Genomic DNA, 18,201 nt, shown 5'->3' on the forward strand with positions numbered 1-18,201 from the left:
TGAAGCAATGGGGGTAAATAAGGTAACCAATGGGATTAATAGGGAAATTAATCCGGGCTAACAACATAATTAATCAAGCTAATGAGGTAATTATGAGGTGCCCACCTGTCCTGGGGGGAAGTTGTGCAGCAGCTGGCGGATGTTGGGGTGAATGTGTTTGGGGTAAATGAAGCAATGGGGGTAAATAAGGTAACTAATGGGGTTAATAGGGAAATTAATCAGGGCGAACGATGTAATTAATGAGGCTAACGAGGTAATTAAGGCTCTCGCACCTGTCCCAGGGGGAAGTTGTGCAGCAGCTGGCAGATGTTGGGGTAAATGTGGTTGGGGTAAAAGAAGCAGTGGGGGTAAATGAGGTAACTAATGGGGTTAATAGTGTCATTAATCCAGGCTAATGATGTAATTAATTAACGAACGAGGCAATTAAGGCTGTCGCACCTGTCCCGGGGGGAAGTTGTGCAGCAGCTGGCGGATGTTGGGGTAAATGTGTTTGGGGTACATGAGGTAATTGATTGGGGTAAATAAGGTAACTAATGGGGTTAATAGGGAAATTAATCAGGGCGGATGAGGTAATTAATGAGGCTAATGAGATAATTATGAGGTGCCCACCTGTCCCGGGGGGAAGTTGTGCAGCAGCTGGCGGATGTTGTTGCTGTACTGGCGGTGCCAGTGCCGGCAGGCCCAGGCCACGCAGTCGGGCCAGGCTCGGGGCCGGTCGCTGACCAGGCTGCGCTGCACGGCCTCCAGCACCTCCAGCGGCTGCGTCCCCGCCAGGCGCAGCGTGCGCTCCAGGAACTTGGGGTCCCTGGGGGAAAGAGGGGTGACAATGGGTCACAGGGTGTGACAATGGGTCACAGGGGGTGACAATGGGTCACAGGGGTGACAATGGGGTACAGGGGGTGACAATGGGTCACAGGGGGTGACAATGGGTCACAGGGGTGACAATGGGTCACAGGGGGTTATGGGGGGGTCACAGGGGTGCCCACCAGGCACAAGGTGCGCTCCAGGAACTTGGGGTCCCTGGGAAAAGAGGGGGTACAGGGGGTGACAATGGGTCACAGGGGTGACAATGGGTCACAGGGGTGACAATGGGGGGTCACAGGGTGCGCTCCAGGAACTTGGGGTCCCTGGGGAAAAGAGGGAGTACAGGGTGTGACAATGGGTCAGAGGGGGTGACAATGGGTCACAGGGGTGACAATGGGCCACAGGGTGCGCTCCAGGAATTTGGGGTCCCTGGGGAAAAGAGGGGTGACAATGGGTCACAGGGGTGACAATGGGTCACAGGGGGTGATTGTGGGTCACAGGGTCTGCTCCAGGAACTTGGGGTCCCTGGGGTAAAAGGGGTGACAATGGGTCACAGAGGGTGACAATGGGTCACAGGGTGCGCTCCAGGAACTTGGGGTCACTGGGGGGAGAAAGGGGGTGACAATGGGTCACAGGGGGTGACAATGGGTCACAGGGGTTAAAGGGGTACAGGGGTGACTGCCAGGCACAGCGTGCGCTCCAGGAACTTGGGGTCCCTGGGGGAAAAGAGGGGGTGACAATGGGTCACAGGGGTGACAATGGGTCACAGGGGGTTATAGGGGGGGTCACAGGGGTCCCCGCCAGGCGCAGGGTCCGCTCCAGGAACTTGGGGTCCCTGGGGGGAGAAAGGGGGTGACAGTGGGTCACAGGGGTGACAATGGGGGGTCACAGGGTGCGCTCCAGGAACTTGGGGTCACTGGGAAAAGAGGGGGTTATGGGGATTATGGGGGGGTCACAGGGGTGCCCGCCAGGCGCAGGGTGCGCTCCAGGAACTTGGGGTCCCTGGGGGGAGAAAGGGGGTACAGGGGTTATGGGGGGTCACAGGGGTTATGGGGGTACAGGGGTAAAGGGTCTGCTCCAGGAACTTGGGGTCACTGGGGAAAAAGGGGGTGCAGGGAATTATGGGGGTACAGGGGGTTATGGGGGTGCAGGGGAATATGGGGGTACAGGGTCCCCTCCAGGAATTTGGGGTCTCCAGGGAAAAGGGGGGTACAGAGTTAAGGAGGGCTCTCAATGAGTCACAGGGTCCACTCCAAGAACCTTGGGGGGCTCCTCTGGGATTTGGGGGGCTCCTGTGGGATTTGGGGGGGGTCCATTGGGATTTGGGGGGGGGCCATTGGGATTTGGGGGGCTCCTGTGGGATTTGGGGTGCCCGTGCCCCACACTCACATCAGGTACTGGTTCACGTTCTCGGCCGGCTGCTTGAAGAGCCCCTCGAACTCATCACGAGCCCACTGCAAAAACAGGGGGGGTCACTGGGGGGTCCTGGCACCAGGGGCACCCCAAAACGGGGACTGGAGTGCCCAGGGCACCCCAAAATGGGAACTACAGTGCGCAGCACACCCCAAAACAGGGACTGGAGGGCCCAGGACACCCCAAAACAGGGACTGGAGGGCCCAGGACACCCCCAAACCAAAACCCGGCATCCAAAACCCCCCAAAATGGGGACTGAAGTGTCCAGAACCCCCCAAAACAGAACCCAGGAGTCCCAAAACCAGGGACCCTGGTGTCCAGACCCCCCCCAAAAGCAAGGAGGGCAGTGTCCACACCCCCAGAACCAGAACCTGAGATCCAGAACTCCCAAAACCAGGGAACTCTGTGTCCAGGACCCCCCAAAAAACAACCCTGGTGTCCAGGACCCCCCAAAAAACAACCCTGGTGTCCAAGACCCCCCCAAAATGGGCACTTCAGTGTCCAGGATCCCCAAAACCAGGGAACACTGAGTCTGGGATCCCCCCAAACTGGGACCCCAGTGTCCAGGACACCCCCTAAACCACAACCCAAGTGTTCAGAGCCGCCCAAACCACAACCCAGGAGCCCCAAAAACCAGGGAACCCGGTGTCCACCGCCCCCCAAAACAACAACTCCAGCGTCCAAAACCCCCCCAAACCACAACCCCAGATCCTGAACCCCCCAAAGCAAGAAAGACAAAGTCTGGGATGCCCTAAAACAGCACCCCTGGGCTATCCAGCACCCCTCAAACACCACCCAACCATCTGGAACACCCCCAAAAAAACCACCTGGGACACAGCAGGTGCCCCCAAAAGAGGCCTGGGCACACCTGGACGCACCTGCAGCGTGTGCTCGATGGCGTTGGGGAAGTTCTTGAGGGTGCAGATGGGAATGGCCTTCTCGGGGGGGTCCTGGCTGGAGCTGTAGGACTCGCTCAGGAACGGGATCACCACCTGCACGTTGCCCTTGGTGCCCAACGTGCCCGACTCCAGCAGCGGCTTCCGGTAATAAACGCAGCGCCGGTCCATGTACAGCCCTGCCCGGGGGTGTGGGGCAGTTATGGGGCAGCTCAGGGGGTGTGGGGCACCCCCAAGGGCTGTAGGGCACCCCCAAGGGCTGTAGGGCACCCCGAAATATGGGGTATGACCAGGGTGATATAGGGGATCCTACAGTAAATACAGTGCCAGTCCATGTACAGCCCTGCCCGGGGAGGTGGGGCAGTTATGGGGCAGCTCAGGGGGTGTGGGGCACCCCAGGGGGTCCAGAGCACCCTCAGGGCCTATGGGGTACCCCCAGATATGGGATACCCCACAGTACACGCTGCCTAAGATCTCTAAGGATTATGGGGCACCCCGTGAATATGGGGCACCCCAGGGGCTGTGGAGCTCCCAGATATGGGGCACCCTCAATATGGGACACCCCGTGAATATGGGGCACCCTAAGGGCTGTGGGGGACCCAGGTATGAGGCACCCCCAAATATTGGGCACCTTCTGATATGGAGCACCCCCAGGGGCTGAGGGCACCCCTCAGATATAGGGCACAAGCAGGGGCTATGGGGCAGCCCCCCAAGAATCCCCATGGACCCCCAAGGTTCCCCATAAACCCCCAAGGGTCCCCATAGCCCCCCAAGGGTCCCTATAGCCCCCCAAGCGTCTGTGTAGCCCCCAGGGGGTCCCCACAGCCCCCCAAGGGTCCCTCCAGCCCCTCCAGAGGTCTCTGTGGCCCCAGCCCCACAAAGGTCCCCATAGCCCCCCAAGAGGGACCCCCAAAGGGTCTCTCCAGCTCTCCAAGGATCCCCAGAGCCCCCCAAAGGGTCCCCAGAGCCCCCCCGAGCTCCCTGTGGCCCCCAGCCCGCCGTGCTCACGCGCGTCCACGTTGTCCAGCGCGTTGGCCACGCCGTCCAGCCCCTCGAAGAAGTCGTCGTCGTAGACGCGCTCGGTGTCGGGGCCCACGCGGTCGGTGCGGCTGCTGACGCGCAGCGCCGGGTTCATCTCCCGCGCCGCCGCCGCCGCCCGCTCGGACTTCAGCTTCTGTGGGCGGGGAACAGCCGGGAGGTGAGCCCCGCCCCTCGGGACACGCCCTGGTAGGCCACGCCCCTTTCCTAATGCATTGACACAGCTCGGGAACTCAATCGGTGACGTTGGTCAAGAAACTCAACTGTTGACGTTGAGCACAAAATTCAACCATTGATGTTGGCCAAAAAACTCAACTGTTGACGTTGAGTAGAAAATTCAATCGTTGATGTTGGCCATGAAACTCAACTATTGGCGTTGGTCAAGAAACTCAACCGTTGACGTTGAGCACAAAATTCAATCATTGATGTTGGCCAAAAAACTCAACTGTTGATGTTGAGCACAAAATTCAACCATTGATGTTGGCCAAAAAACTCAACTGTTGACGTTGAGTAGAAAATTCAATCATTGATGTTGGTCAAGAAACTCAACCGTTGACGTTGAGTACAAAATTCAATCGTTGATGTTGGCCATGAAACTCAACCATTGGCATTGGCGAAGAAACTCAACCGTTGACGTTGAGCACAAAATTCAATCTTTGATGTTGGCCAAGAAACTCAACTGTTGACGTTGAGTACAAAGTTGACGTTGGCCAAGAAACTCAACCATTGGCATTGGCCAAGAAACTCCACTGTTGACGTTGAGTACAAAGCTGTCATTGATATTAACCAGAAAAACCAATTGTTGACGTTGACCAAAGAAACTCAACTCCTGGCATCGAGCGCAAAACTCGATCATTGATATTGGCCAAGAAACTCTAAAGGTGACATTGGCCAAAAAACTAACTGTTGATGTTGAGCATGAAACTCAACCATTGATACAGGCTAAGAAACTCAACCGTTGCCATTGGTTGAGAAACTCAAGTGTTGACATTGAGTATGACACTCAACCGCTGACGTTGAGCACAAAACTCAATCCTTGACACCAAGCATGAAACTCAACGTTGACCTTGGCCAACTCAATGGCACCATCTTAAGGGTGGCCACCCAACCCACCCCCGGCTCTGCCTCTCCAGACCCCCCAAACTCTGCCCCTCATTGTCCCCCCAACTCCTCCCTCCCAACGTTGGCCAACCCTTGGGTCACTCCCAGCCCTCACCGTGACGTCCCACGGCCGGAAGAGGAACTGGCGGTTGAGGTTGGACTTCTCGATGGTGTCCATGTCGGTGACGGTGACGCTGCCCTCGGGGCCGCAGCCCAGGCCCACCATGGCGAAGTTCTTGAGCAGCTCGCAGCCGATGGCCCCTGCTCCCACCTGGCAGGGACACGTGGGGACAGAGCCACGAGGTGGCCCATGGGGTTGGGGACGTGTGGGGATGTGTGGGGACACAGCAGGAGGTGGCCCAGGGGGTTGGGGACACGTGGGGACAGAGCCACGAGGTGGCCCACAGGGCTGGGGACATGCGGGGACAAAGCACGAGGTGGCCCAGGGGGTTGGGGACATGTGGGGACATGTGTGGACAGAAGCGAAGACATGTGGGGACACAGCAGGAGGTGGCCCACAGGGTTGGGGACATGTGGGGACACAGCACAAGATGGCCCATGGGATTGGGGACATGTGGGGACACATACGGGCAGAAGTGAAGACATGTGGGGACACAGCAGGACATGGCCTGTGGGGTTGGGGACATGTGAGGATGTGTGGGAACAGAGCAGGAGGTGGCCCACAGGGTTGGGGACATGTGGGGACACAGCACGAGATGCCCCATGGGGTTGGGGACATGTGGGGACGTGTGTGGGCAGAAGTGAAGACATGGGGACACAGCAGGAGGTGGCCTGTGGGATTGGGGACATGTGGGGACACAGCAGGACATGGCCTGTGGGATTGGGGACATGTGAGGATGTGTGGGGACAGAGCACAAGGTGGCCCACAGGGTTGCGGACATGTGGGGACACAGCCAGAGGTGGCCCATGGGGTTGGGGACGTGTGGGGACAGAGCAGGAGGTGGCCTGTGGGGTTGGGGACATGTGGGGATGTGTGGGGACAGAGCAGGAGGTGGCCCAGGGGGTTGGGGACAGATGGTGAGAAAGGGATAGGGGTGAGGGGACATTCTGGGGCAATCAGGGCATGGGGACACAAGGGACATTGAGGACATAGAGATGACTTGAAGGAACAATCAGGAAACGTGTGAGGACACCAAGGGACACCTAAGGGACACATGGGGACACTTAGGGCGGCCCAGGAGGGCTGGGGACGTGCGTGTGGGAGAGGCGACGCTTGGTAAATCCACGAAGGGAAATTTGGTGACGTTTGAGGAAGAGGTGACAACACAGGAGACTCGGGGACGATGGAGAACGTGGGTGGGGACACTTGAGGACATTGAGGACATTGGGGACACTGACCACAAAGTACTTCTGGGCGCCCAGCTTGGCCTGCAGCTCGGCCCCGAACACGGCGATCTGCCCGTCGTAGCGGCTGTTGCGCTGGGGACGACGCGACACCGGCGTCACCTGGCTGTGTCACCTGCCAGGGGACACCCCCGCGGCTGCAGAGCCACCACGGGGACTCGGGGGTGACAGCAGCCATGGCCGTGTCCTCACGGAATGACCACCCATGGGTGCTGGGTGGCCACCACCTGCTGTCCCCAACGGGGTGACCAATGGGGATCCCCCCTAAGCAATGTCCCCCCAAAGATGACAGCACCCAGGGGTGACACCTGCAGCCCCCCTGGTGTCCCCCACTGCAGTTCTCCTCATGTGTCCCTTAGCCCCCATGAATGTCCCTCAGGTGTCCCCTCACTGGCTGGCACTGCTCCTCAGGTGTCTCCCAGCCCCTCCAGGTGTCCCCCAGGTGTGTCCCCAGGTGTCCCCATGTCCCCTCACCGGCCGGCACTGCTCCTCGGTGAGCAGCGTGTCGCGGCTCTCCTCAGGGGTCCCCCAGGTGTCCCCCAGCACCCACAGGTGTCCCCAAATGTCCCCATCTCCCTTACCAGCTGGTAATGCTCCTCAGGTGTCCCCCAACCCCCAGGTGTCCCCAGGTGTCCCCGTGTCCCCCAGCCCCCAGGTGTCCCCAGGTGTGTCCCCAGGTGTCCCCGTGTCCCCTCACCGGCCGGCACTGCTCCTCGGTGAGCAGCGTGTCGCGGTTCTCCTCGGGCAGACACTCGAGCGCGTCGAAGTAAAGCCACTGCGTGATGGGCGTGAACTTCCCTGACACGGCCTGGGGGACAGGGACAGCCCGGGGACACGTCAGGGACAGGGACAGCCTGGGGACAGTCAGGGACAGGGACAGCCTGGGGACAGTCAGGGATAGGGAGAGCCTGGGGACAGTCAGGGATAGGGACAACCTGGGGACAGTCAGGGACAGGGACAGCCTGGGGATACGTCAGGGACAGTCAGGGACAGGGACAACCTGGGGACAGTCAGGGATAGGGACAGCCTGGGGACAGTCAGGGACAGGGACAGCCCAGGGACACATCAGGGACAGGGACAGCCTGGGGACAGTCAGGGATAGGGACAGCCTGGGGACAGTCAGGGACAGGGACAGCCCAGGGATGTGTCAGGGATAGTCAGGGACAGGGACAACCTGGGGACAGTCAGGGACAGGGACAGCCTGGGGACACGTCAGAGACAGTCAGGGACAGCCTGAGGATATGTCAGGGACAGTCAGGGACAGGGACAACCTGGGGACAGTCAGGGACACATCACAAACAGCCCTAGGATATGTCAGGGACAGGGACAGCCTAGGGACATGTCAGGGATAGTCAGGGACAGGGACAGGGACAGGGACAGCCCAGGGATGTGTCAGGGATAGTCAGGGACAGGGACAGCCTGGGGACACGTCAGAGACAGTCAGGGACAGCCTGAGGATATGTCAGGGACAGTCAGGGACAGGGACAGCCTGGGGACAGTCAGGGACACATCACAAACAGCCCTGGGATATGTCAGGGACAGGGACAGCCCAGGGAAACATCGGGGACAGCACAGGAACATGTCAGGGACAGGGACAGCCTAGGGACAGGGACAGCCAGGGAAGTATCAGGGACAGGGAAATTCTGGGGAACACACCAGGGACATCTCAAGTGACATGTCAGGGACAGGGCTGGGACCCTGGGAGACGTGTCAGGGACAGGACAAGGACAAGGCAGCGACCTTGGGGGAACCCCAGTGAGCACCTTAGGGACACCACAGTGACCCAGGGGACACCGGGGCACACCAAGTCTGGTACCCCAGGCAGGGCCAGCTGAGCGGCTCCGGCTGTGACACACAGGGACAGCAGCCCCAGGTGGCCTTGGGGACACGGGGACACGGTACCTTCATGACCTCCTGCGCGGCCAGGCCGCCGATGAAGGCGTTGACCGGGGCCAGGTCGCCGGTGGCCTGGAAGGCCAATTCCCGCACAAGCTCCTCGTCCAGCTCGGCCCCCGCCGCCACCTCCTTGGTCAGGGCCACCACCTCGGCTGCGTCACCCTGATGGGGACAAGGACAGGGACGTGCTGCTGGGCATGGCCCACGAGCAGGGCTTGGTGGCCTCCATGGCCTCAGAGTCCCCAAAGGCCACTCCACCATCTGTGACAGCCCCAAATGAGGTCACCAGTGTCCCCAAGAGATAAGGGGACCGTGGTGGGGGTCCCTGTTGGTGCAGTGGCTTCATGTCCCCAATGTCCCTCCGAGCCCCAACCACCCCCAAGCCCTCTGATGTCCCCAAATTCTGGTGGGGCCCCAGTGACCTCCATGTTCCCAACATCCTCAATGTCCCCAGTGTCACCACCTGGGGGTGGCCATGATGGAGCAGGTCATGGTGATCTCCATGTCCCCAACACCCTCAATGTCCCCAGTGCCACCAGTGACAAGGCCCCAGGGACACTGTGCTGAGGCAGGACATGGTGGCCTCCATATCCCAAACACCCTCAATGTCCCCAGTGCCACCAGCTGCAGGTGGCCATGATGGGGCAGGACATGATGGCCTCCATATCCCCAACACCCTCAATGTCCCCAGTGTCACCACCTGGAGGTGGCCATGATGGGACAGATCATGGTGACCTCTTGTCCCCAACACCCTCAATGTCCCCAGAGTCACCAGCTGGGGGTGGCCATGATGAAGCAGGTCATGGTGACCTCTTGTCCCCAACACCCTCAATGTCCCCAGTGTCACCAGCTGGGGGTGGCCATGATGGGGCAGATCATGGTGGCCTCCATGTCCCCAACACCCTCAATGTCCCCAGTGTCACCACCTGGGGGTGGCCATGATGGGACAGATCATGGTGACCTCTTGTCCCCAACACCATCAATGTCCCCAGCATCACCAGGGCTCCAGGGAGATTGTGCTGGGTCATGGGGACCTCCATGTCCCCAACACTGTGAATGTCCTCAGTGTCACCACCTGGGGGTGGCCATGATGGGGCAGGTCATGGTGACCTCCATGTCCCCAACACCCTCAATGTCCCCGCTGTCCCCCCGGTGTCCCCGGTGTCCCCACGGTGTCCCCACCTGGTGGCGGGGCCGCGGGGCGCGGCCGTGCTGCTGCAGGAAGCGGTGCAGGCCCTGCCACGCCCAGTGCAGCATCGAGGGCCTCTCGGCCTTCCCAAAATCCGTCACCATCATCTCGGGCTCGGCCAGCGCGTCCCGCAACCGTTTCTGGGGAAAACACACCAGTGTAAACCAGTATAAACCAGTATAGCCCAGTATAGCCCCTACAGCCCAGCATAACCCAATATAAACCAGTATAGCCCAGTATAAACCAGTATAGCCCAGTATAAACCAGTACACCTTGGTACCCTGGCAGCGCATCCCGAAACTGTTTCTGGGGGAACAGCCCAGTGTAAAGCAGTATAAACCAGTAGAGCCCAGTTAAGCCCCTATAGCCCAGCATAACCCAATATAAACCAGTATAGTCCGCTATAAACCAGTATAACCCAGTATAGCCCAGTATAAACCAGTACACCTTGGTACCCTGGCAGGGCGTCCCGCAACCGTTTCTGGGGAAAACACACCAGTGTAAACCAGTATAAACCAGTATAACCCAGTATAGCCCAATGTAAACCAGTATAAACCAGTAGAGCCCAGTATAAGCCAATGCTACCCAGTACAATCCAGTATAACCCAACAGCACCCAGTATAATCCAGTATAACCCAGTACAAGTCAATATAATCCAGTACAACACAGCATAACCCAATACAGCCCAGTACAACCCAGTATAGCCCAGTATAAACCCCTATAGCCCAGTATAGCCCAGTATAATCCAGTACAACCCAGTATAGCTGAATAGAAACCAGTATAAACCAGCACAGCCCAGTATAAACCCATATAGCCCAGTATAATCCAGTATAAACCCCTATAGCCCGGTATAATCCAGTATAACCCAGTATAAACCCCTACAGCCCAGTATAGCCCAGTGTAACCCAGTATAACTTCCTATAACCCTATAGAGCCCAGTATAACCCAGTATACACCAGTATAACCCAGTATACACCAGTAAAACCCAGCACAGGCCCATACAATCCAGTACAACCCAGTATAGCTCAGTATAACCCAGTATAACCCAGTAGCCCCCCAGTGCCCTCCCAGAGCCCCCAAATCCCTCCCAGTGCCCTCCCAGCGCCCTCCCAGTGCCCTCCCAGTCCCTCCCAGTGCCCTCCAGTCCCCCCCAGTGCCCTCCCAGTGCCTCCCAGTGCCTCCCAGTGCCCCCCAGTCCCTCCCAGTGCCCTCCAGTCCCCCCCAGTGCCCTCCCAGTGCCTCCCAGTGCCCCCCAGTCCCTCCCAGTGCCCTCCCAGTGCCTCCCAGTCCCTCCCAGTGCCCCCCAGTCCCTCCCAGTGCCACTCACGAAGTGGATGTGCTTGGGCATCTTGACCTGGGTGACGATGCCACCCCGCACGTAGTCCCCGTAGCCGCTGGTGTCCCCGATGCTGAACGTGTACGGCCCTGGGGACACGGGGGTGTCACTGGGGCACCCCGAAAAAGGGACCCAGGTGTCTGGGGCACCCCAGAAAAGGGACCCAGACACCCCAAGAATGGCCCCAGGTGCCTGAGAGATTCCCTAAGGACAGCCCCAGGTGACTGAGAGACCCCAAAAAGGAACCCCAGGTACCTTAGGCACCCCAAAAAAGGATCCCAGGTACCTCAGACACACCCCCAGCACAGCTCCAGGTGTCTCCAAGATCCCAAAAAGGACCCCCAGGTACCTCTAAGACCCCAAAAGGACCCCAATGTACCTCAGAGACCCCCTAAGAACAGTCCCAGGTGCCTCAGAGACCCCAAAAAGGAACCCAGGTGCCTTAAGCACCCCGAAAAGGATCCCAGGTACCTCAGACACACCCCCAGCACAGCTCCAGGTGTCTCAGAGACCCCCTAAGAACAGTCCCAGGTGTCTCAGAGACCCCAAAAAGGACCCCCAGGTGCTTGAGAGACCCCAAAAAGGATCCCAGGTGCCTCAGACACATCCCCAGCACAGCTCCAGGTGCCTCCAAGATCCCAAAAAGGACCCCCAGGTGCCTCAGAGACCCCAAAAAGGACCCCAATGTACCTCAGAGACCCCCTAAAAACAGTCCCAGGTGCCTCAGACACCCCAAAAAGGACACCCAGGTGAGGCCCCCCCAAGCAGGGCTCACCCAGCACCCGGATCTCCACGGGCCCGCAGCGGTTCAGCTCCTCCATCCCCTCCACCTCCGTGAAGGTGACAAAGTCGCCCGTCTCGAAGCCGTGACGCGCCTCATCCAGGCAGGTCACCTCCCCAGGACAGCCCTGGGGACATGGGACAGTGTGAGGGGACACAGGGGGGACCTCCCCAGGACAGCCCTGGGGACATGGGACAGTCAGGGGACATGGGGGGGACACCAAGGGACATCCCCAGGACAGCCCTGGGGACATGGGACAGAGTGAGGGGACACGGGGGGGACACCAAGGGACCTCCCCAGGACAGCCCTGGGGACATGGGGGGGACACCCAGGAACCTCCTTAGGACAACCCTGGGGATGTGGAACAGAGTCAGGGGATATGGGGGGGACACCAAGGGACCTCTCCAGGACAGCCCTGGGGACACAGGACAGTGTGAGGGGACATGGGGGGGACACCAAGGGACCTCCTTAGGACAACCCTGGGGATGTGGAACAGAGTCAGGGGACACGGAGGGGACACCAAGGGACCTCCCCAGGACAGCCCTGGGGACACAGGGGAGACACCAAGGGACCTCCTTAGGACAGCCCTGGGGACATGGGACAGAGTGAAGGGACACAGGGGGGACACCCAGGAACCTCCCCAGGACAACACTGGGGACACAGGGGGACACCAAGGGACCTCCCCAGGAAATTCCTGGGGACACGGGACAGAGTCAGGGGACACAGGGGGGACACTAAGGGACCTCGCCAGGACAGCCCTGGGGACATGGGACAGTGTGAGGGGACACAGGGGGGACCTCCCCAGGACAGCCCTGGGGACATGGGACAGTCAGGGGACACAGGGGGGACACCCAGGAACCTCCCCAGGACAGCTCAGGGGACACAGGGGGGACACCAAGGGACCTCCCCAGGACAGCCCTGGGGACATGGGGGGGACACCCAGGAACCTCCTTAGGACAACCCTGGGGACGTGGGACAGAGTGAGGGGACACAGGAGGGACACGGACACCCAGGAACACCCTTGGGGGACATGAGGGGACACAGGGGGACACAAAGGGTGCTGAGGGAACCAGGACACCCCAAAAGTCCCCAGGACAGGCGTGTGGGGACACCCCTGAGCTGTCCCCTCCCTGCAGCCCTGGGGACACCCTGAGCTGTCCCCTTGCCACACCTTGGTGACCATGGACACCATGGCACTGAGGGGCTGCTCCCCGTTGGGGTCTGTCACCACCATGTCGTCCCCAAAGTCGCAGAACAGCTGCCTGTGAGGGGGGAAAGGGGTCAGTGCTGAACCCCAAAAGGGATCCAGCCCAAAATCCCCACCCTAAAAGTGCAATCCCAGAAAAGAATCCCCTAAAAATTCCTCCCCCCCTAAAAGGGATTTGTCCTAAAATGCCCCCCTCAAAAATCCCAATTTGAAATCTCACCCTAAAAAGGAATGTCCTAAAATCCTCCCTCCCAAAAAAGGAACCCCCCTAAAAATCCTGTCCTAAAGGAATCCAGCCTAAAATCCCCATCCCAAAAAGGATCCGGCCCAAAATCCCACCCCAAAAATGCCAGACCAGAAAAGGACCCCCTAAAAATCCCCCTCAGAAAGAAACTCCCCTAAAAATCTCACCCCAACATGGACACACCTCAAAATTTCCCCCAAAAAGGACCCACCCCAAAAGGAGCCCATCCCAAAAGAGACCCACCCCAAGAGGGACCCATCCCAAGAGGAACCCACCCCAAAAGGAATCCACCCCAAAAGAGATCCACCCTAAAAGGGATGCACCCTAAAAGAACCCACCCCAAAAGGGACCCACCAAAAAAGGACCCACCCCAAAAGGGACCCACCCCAAAAGAGACCCATCCCAAAAGAGATCCACCCTAAAAGGGATGCACCCTAAAAGAACCCACCCCAAATGAGACCCACCCTAAAAGAGATCCACCCTAAAAGGGATGCACCCCAAAAGGGACCCATCCCAAAAGGGACCCACCCCAAAAGGGACCCCCCAGAAAACACACAACCCAAAAGAGACCCACCCCAAAAGAAACCCACCCTAAAAGGGACCCACCCCAAAAGAGACCCACCCTAAAAGAACCCAGCCCAAAATGGACCCACCCCAAAAGGGACCCACCCTAAAAGGGATGCACCCTGAAAGAACCCACCCCAAAAGGGACCCACCCCAAAAGGATCCTACCCCAAAGGAAACCCACCCCAAAAAGGGACCCACCCCAAAAGGGATGCACCCCAAAAGGGACCCACCCTAAAAGGGACCCCAAAAGGACCCACCCTGAAAGAACCCACCCCAAAAAGAACACACCCCAAAAGAAACCCACCCTAAAAGGGATGCACCCTAAAAGAACCCAGCCCAAAAAAGGACCCACCCTAAAAGGGACCCCAAAAGGACCCACCCTAAAAGAGATCCACTCCAAGAGGAATCCACCCCAAAAAGGACCCACCCTAAAAGGGACCCCAAAAGGGACCCACCCCAAAAGGGACCCCAAACGCCCCCAGGTGGGGGTGCCCCTCACCCGAAGAGCCCGCGCGTGTCGGCCACCACCAGTTTGATGCCGTGGCTGTGGCAGAAATCGCCCACCCAGAGCTGCTCCTCCAGCGGGGAGTTGGTCAGCACCACCACCTGTGGGACAGGGCACCTGGGTGCTCACCTGGGCACACACCTGGGCATTTACCTGAGCGCTCACCTGGGCACACACCTGGGCACACACCTGGGCATTTACCTGGGTGCTCACCTGGGTGCTCACCTGGGCACACACCTGGGCATTTACCTGGGCATTTACCTGGGCACTCACCTGGTTGCTCACCTGGGCATTTACCTGGGCACTCACCTGGGTGCACACCTGGGCATTTATCTGGGTATTTACCTGGGCATTTACCTGGGCATTCACCTGGGCACACACCTGGGCATTTACCTGGGCATTTACCTGGGTGCTCACCTGGGCATTTACCTGGGCACACACCTGGGCGCTCACCTGGGGAATCTGGGCACCCACCTGGGCATTTACCTGGGCACCCACCTGGGTATTCACCTGGGAACTCACCTGGGTGCTCACCTGGGCATTCACCTGGGCACACATCTGGGCATTCACCTGGGTATTCACCTGGGCACACACCTGGGTATTCACCTGGACACGTATCTGGGCACTCACCTGGGTGCTCACCTGGGCACACACCTGGGTATTCACCTGGACACGTATCTGGGCACTCACCTGGGTATTCACCTGGGCACACACCTGGGTATTCACCTGGACACACATCTGGGCACTCACCTGGGTGCTCACCTGGGTATTCACCTGGGCACTCACCTGGGTGCTCACCTGGACACTCACCTGGGTGTTCGCTCACCTGGGCGCTCACCTGGGCACACACCTGGGTGCTCACCTGGGCATTTACCTGGGTATTCACCTGGGCACACACCTGGGTATTCACCTGGGTGCTCACCTGGGTGTTCACCTGGGCATTTACCTGGGCGCTCACCTGGGCACACACTTGGGTGCTCACCTGGGTACTCACCTGGGTATTCACATGGGCACTCACCTGGGAACTCACCTGGGCACCCAGCTGGGCACTAACCTGGGCAATTTGGGCACCCACCTGGGCACTCACCTGAGTGCTCACCTGGGCCACCCACCTGGATTACCTGGGCCACCTGGCCCCCAGGTGGGCACACCTGTCTGAGGGGGTTACACCTGTGCCCAGGTGGGCACACCTGTCTGAAGCTAACACCTGTGCCCAGGTGGGCACACCTGAGAGTTACACCTGTACCCAGGTGGGCATATCTGAGAGGATACAGCTGTGCCCAGGTGGGCACACCTGTCTGAGGGGGCTATGCTTGTACCCAGGTGGGCACACCTGACAGTTACACCTATACCGAGGTGGGCACACTTGTCTGAGGGTTACACCTGTGCCCAGGTGGGCATATCTGAGAGGACACAGCTGTACCCAGGTGGGCACACCTGTCTGAGGGTTACACCTGGGGGTTACCCCTGTGCCCAGGTGGGCACACCTGTGCCAGGTTACCTGGAATGTGCCCAGCAGCTCCTTGGACAGCGGCTCCCGGGTGCTGCTCACGGCCACGTAGGAGTTGAGCTCGGCCAAGCGCGGCAGCGTCGCCTCGGCCCGGCTGCGCCCCACGTCCTCCTCCCGCAGGTAGAACTGGGGGGGAATGAGGGGTCAGGAACCCCAGAAACATCCCCAAAAACATCCCCAAAACAATCTCAAAAACGTCCCCAAAACCAGCCCCAAAACAACCACTAAACAGCCCCAAAACAATCCCAAAAAATCCCCAAAACAACCCCAAAATCATCCCCAGAAACATCCCCCAAAACACCCCATGTCCTCCTCCTGCAGGTAGAACTGGGGGGAATGGGGGTCAGAAACCCCTAAGCAGCCCCAAAAGGACCCCAAAAAGACCTCAAAAACATCCCCAAAACAACCCCAAAAACATCCCTAAAACATCCTCAAAACAATCCCAAAACAGCCCCAAAAATAACCCAGAACAGCCCCAAAAACAACCCCAAAACAACCCCAAAAACAACCCCAAAACAGCCCCAAAAACGTCCCCAACAACATCCCCAAAACAGCCCCAAAAACAACCCCAAAAACATCCCCAAACACCCCCAAAACCCCTCCAAATAGCCCCAAAACCCCAACAAACCCCCCAAAATCCCCCAAACCACCCCAAAACCCCAACAAACCCCCCAAAATCACCCCAAAACCACCCCAAATAAACCTCCCTCCAAAATCCCCTCACGCCCACAAGAAACTCCGCCACGCAAACGCGGCAAATTAACGACAATTCGGGATAAAAAAAAAAACCAAGAAAAAAACCCCAAAAAAAGGCTCAGGAAAGCCCAACCAGGGACCCACCTGGGAGGCCAGGTCGGCCCAGGCTGCGGGGTGGGGGTCGTGCAGGGTGACAGATTTGACCCCCCCCAGCACCAGGTTCTTGGCCACCTCCACGCCCAGGCCCCGCAGCCCCGACACCAGAACGTTGGAGGTCTGCATGCGCTTCATGGCCTCGTGGCCCAGCACGTACCTGGGGGGGGGAGAAAAAAACCCCAAAAATATCAATGGGAACCCCCAAAAAAATGAAATGGGAACTCAGAAGTCACGGGGAATTCGGTAAGGTTGGAGGAAGTCTCCTCAGTTCAAGTCGAAAAAAAAAAAAACCCAAAACCTCATTGGGACAGCAAAAATCTCAGTGGGGTCTCAAGGAACTCAATGGGATCCCAAAGAACCCAACGGGAACCCAAAAATCTCAATGAGATCCCAAAGAACTCAATGGGAACCCAAAAATCTCTATAGGAACGCAGAACTCAATGGGAACCCAAAGAACTCAACAGGAACCCAAAAATCTCAATGGGAGCACAAAAAAGTCATTGGGAACCCAAAAATCTCAGTGGGATCCCAAAGAACCCAACAGGAACCCAAAAATCTCAATGGGATCCTAAAGAACTCAATGGGAACCCAAAAATCTCAATGAGATCCCAAAGAACTCAATGGGAACCCAAAAATCTCTATAGGAACGCAGAACTCAATGGGAACCCAAAGAACTCAACAGGAACCCAAAAATCTCAATGGGAGCACAAAAAAGTCATTGGGAACCCAAAAATCTCAGTGGGATCCCAAAGAACTCAATGGGAACCCAAAAATCTCAATGGGATCCCAAAGAACCCAACGGGAACCCAAAAATCTCAGTGGGATCCCAAAGAACTCAATGGGAACCCAAAAATCTCAATGGGACAGCAAAAAAGTCATTGGGAACCCAAAAATCTCAGTGGGATCTCAAGAAACTCAATGGGAACTCAAAAATCTCCATGGGATCCCAAAGAACTCAACAGGAACCCAAAGATCTACATGGGATCCCAAAGAACTCAACTGGGAACCCAAAAATCTCCATGGGAAACCCAAAAATCTCAATGAAATCCCAAAGAACTCAATGGGAAACCCAAAAATCTCAGTGAGATCCCAAAGAACCCAACGGGAACCCAAAAATCTCCATGGGAACCCAAAGAACTCAATGGGAACCCAAAGAACTCATTGAGATCCCAAAGAACTCAATGGGAACCCAAAAATCTCAATGAGATCCCAAAGAACTCAACAGGAACCCAAAAATCTCCATGGGATCCCAAGAATCTCAATGGGAACCCAAAGAACTCAATGGGAACCCAAAAATCTCCATGGGATCCTAAAGAACTCAATGGGAAACCCAAAAATCTCCATGAAATCCCAAAGAACTCAATGGGAACCCAAAAATCTCAATGGGATCCTAAAGAACTCAACAGGAACCCAAAAATCTCCATGAAATCCCAAAGAACCCAACGGGAACCCAAAAAACTCAATGGGAACCCAAAAATCTCCATGGGATCCTAAAGA

At 57.8% G+C, this 18,201-nt stretch overlaps 1 protein-coding gene across 1 annotated transcript in view; it reads right to left on the minus strand.

The window, feature by feature from the left end:
* The window catches only part of UBA1 (ubiquitin like modifier activating enzyme 1), a 30,330-nt gene that overhangs the window by 8,172 nt on the left and 3,957 nt on the right, over positions 1 to 18,201 (minus strand). The window contains exons 4-18 of the mRNA XM_071419357.1: positions 16,693 to 16,861; positions 15,844 to 15,978; positions 14,337 to 14,443; positions 12,991 to 13,081; positions 11,814 to 11,946; positions 11,030 to 11,127; positions 9,696 to 9,842; positions 8,520 to 8,675; positions 7,315 to 7,425; positions 6,612 to 6,692; positions 5,368 to 5,523; positions 4,122 to 4,287; positions 3,096 to 3,292; positions 2,194 to 2,258; positions 610 to 805 (exon numbers count right to left, since the gene is read on the minus strand). Of these exons, the coding sequence (XP_071275458.1) occupies positions 610 to 805; positions 2,194 to 2,258; positions 3,096 to 3,292; positions 4,122 to 4,287; positions 5,368 to 5,523; positions 6,612 to 6,692; positions 7,315 to 7,425; positions 8,520 to 8,675; positions 9,696 to 9,842; positions 11,030 to 11,127; positions 11,814 to 11,946; positions 12,991 to 13,081; positions 14,337 to 14,443; positions 15,844 to 15,978; positions 16,693 to 16,861 (2,008 nt within the window). The remainder of the gene's footprint in view (positions 1 to 609; positions 806 to 2,193; positions 2,259 to 3,095; positions 3,293 to 4,121; positions 4,288 to 5,367; positions 5,524 to 6,611; positions 6,693 to 7,314; positions 7,426 to 8,519; positions 8,676 to 9,695; positions 9,843 to 11,029; positions 11,128 to 11,813; positions 11,947 to 12,990; positions 13,082 to 14,336; positions 14,444 to 15,843; positions 15,979 to 16,692; positions 16,862 to 18,201) is intronic.

This window comes from Agelaius tricolor, unplaced genomic scaffold (assembly GCF_023055355.1).
Source record: "Agelaius tricolor isolate 1412-34295 unplaced genomic scaffold, bAgeTri1.0.p SCAF_104, whole genome shotgun sequence".
NCBI lineage: Eukaryota > Metazoa > Chordata > Aves > Passeriformes > Icteridae > Agelaius > Agelaius tricolor.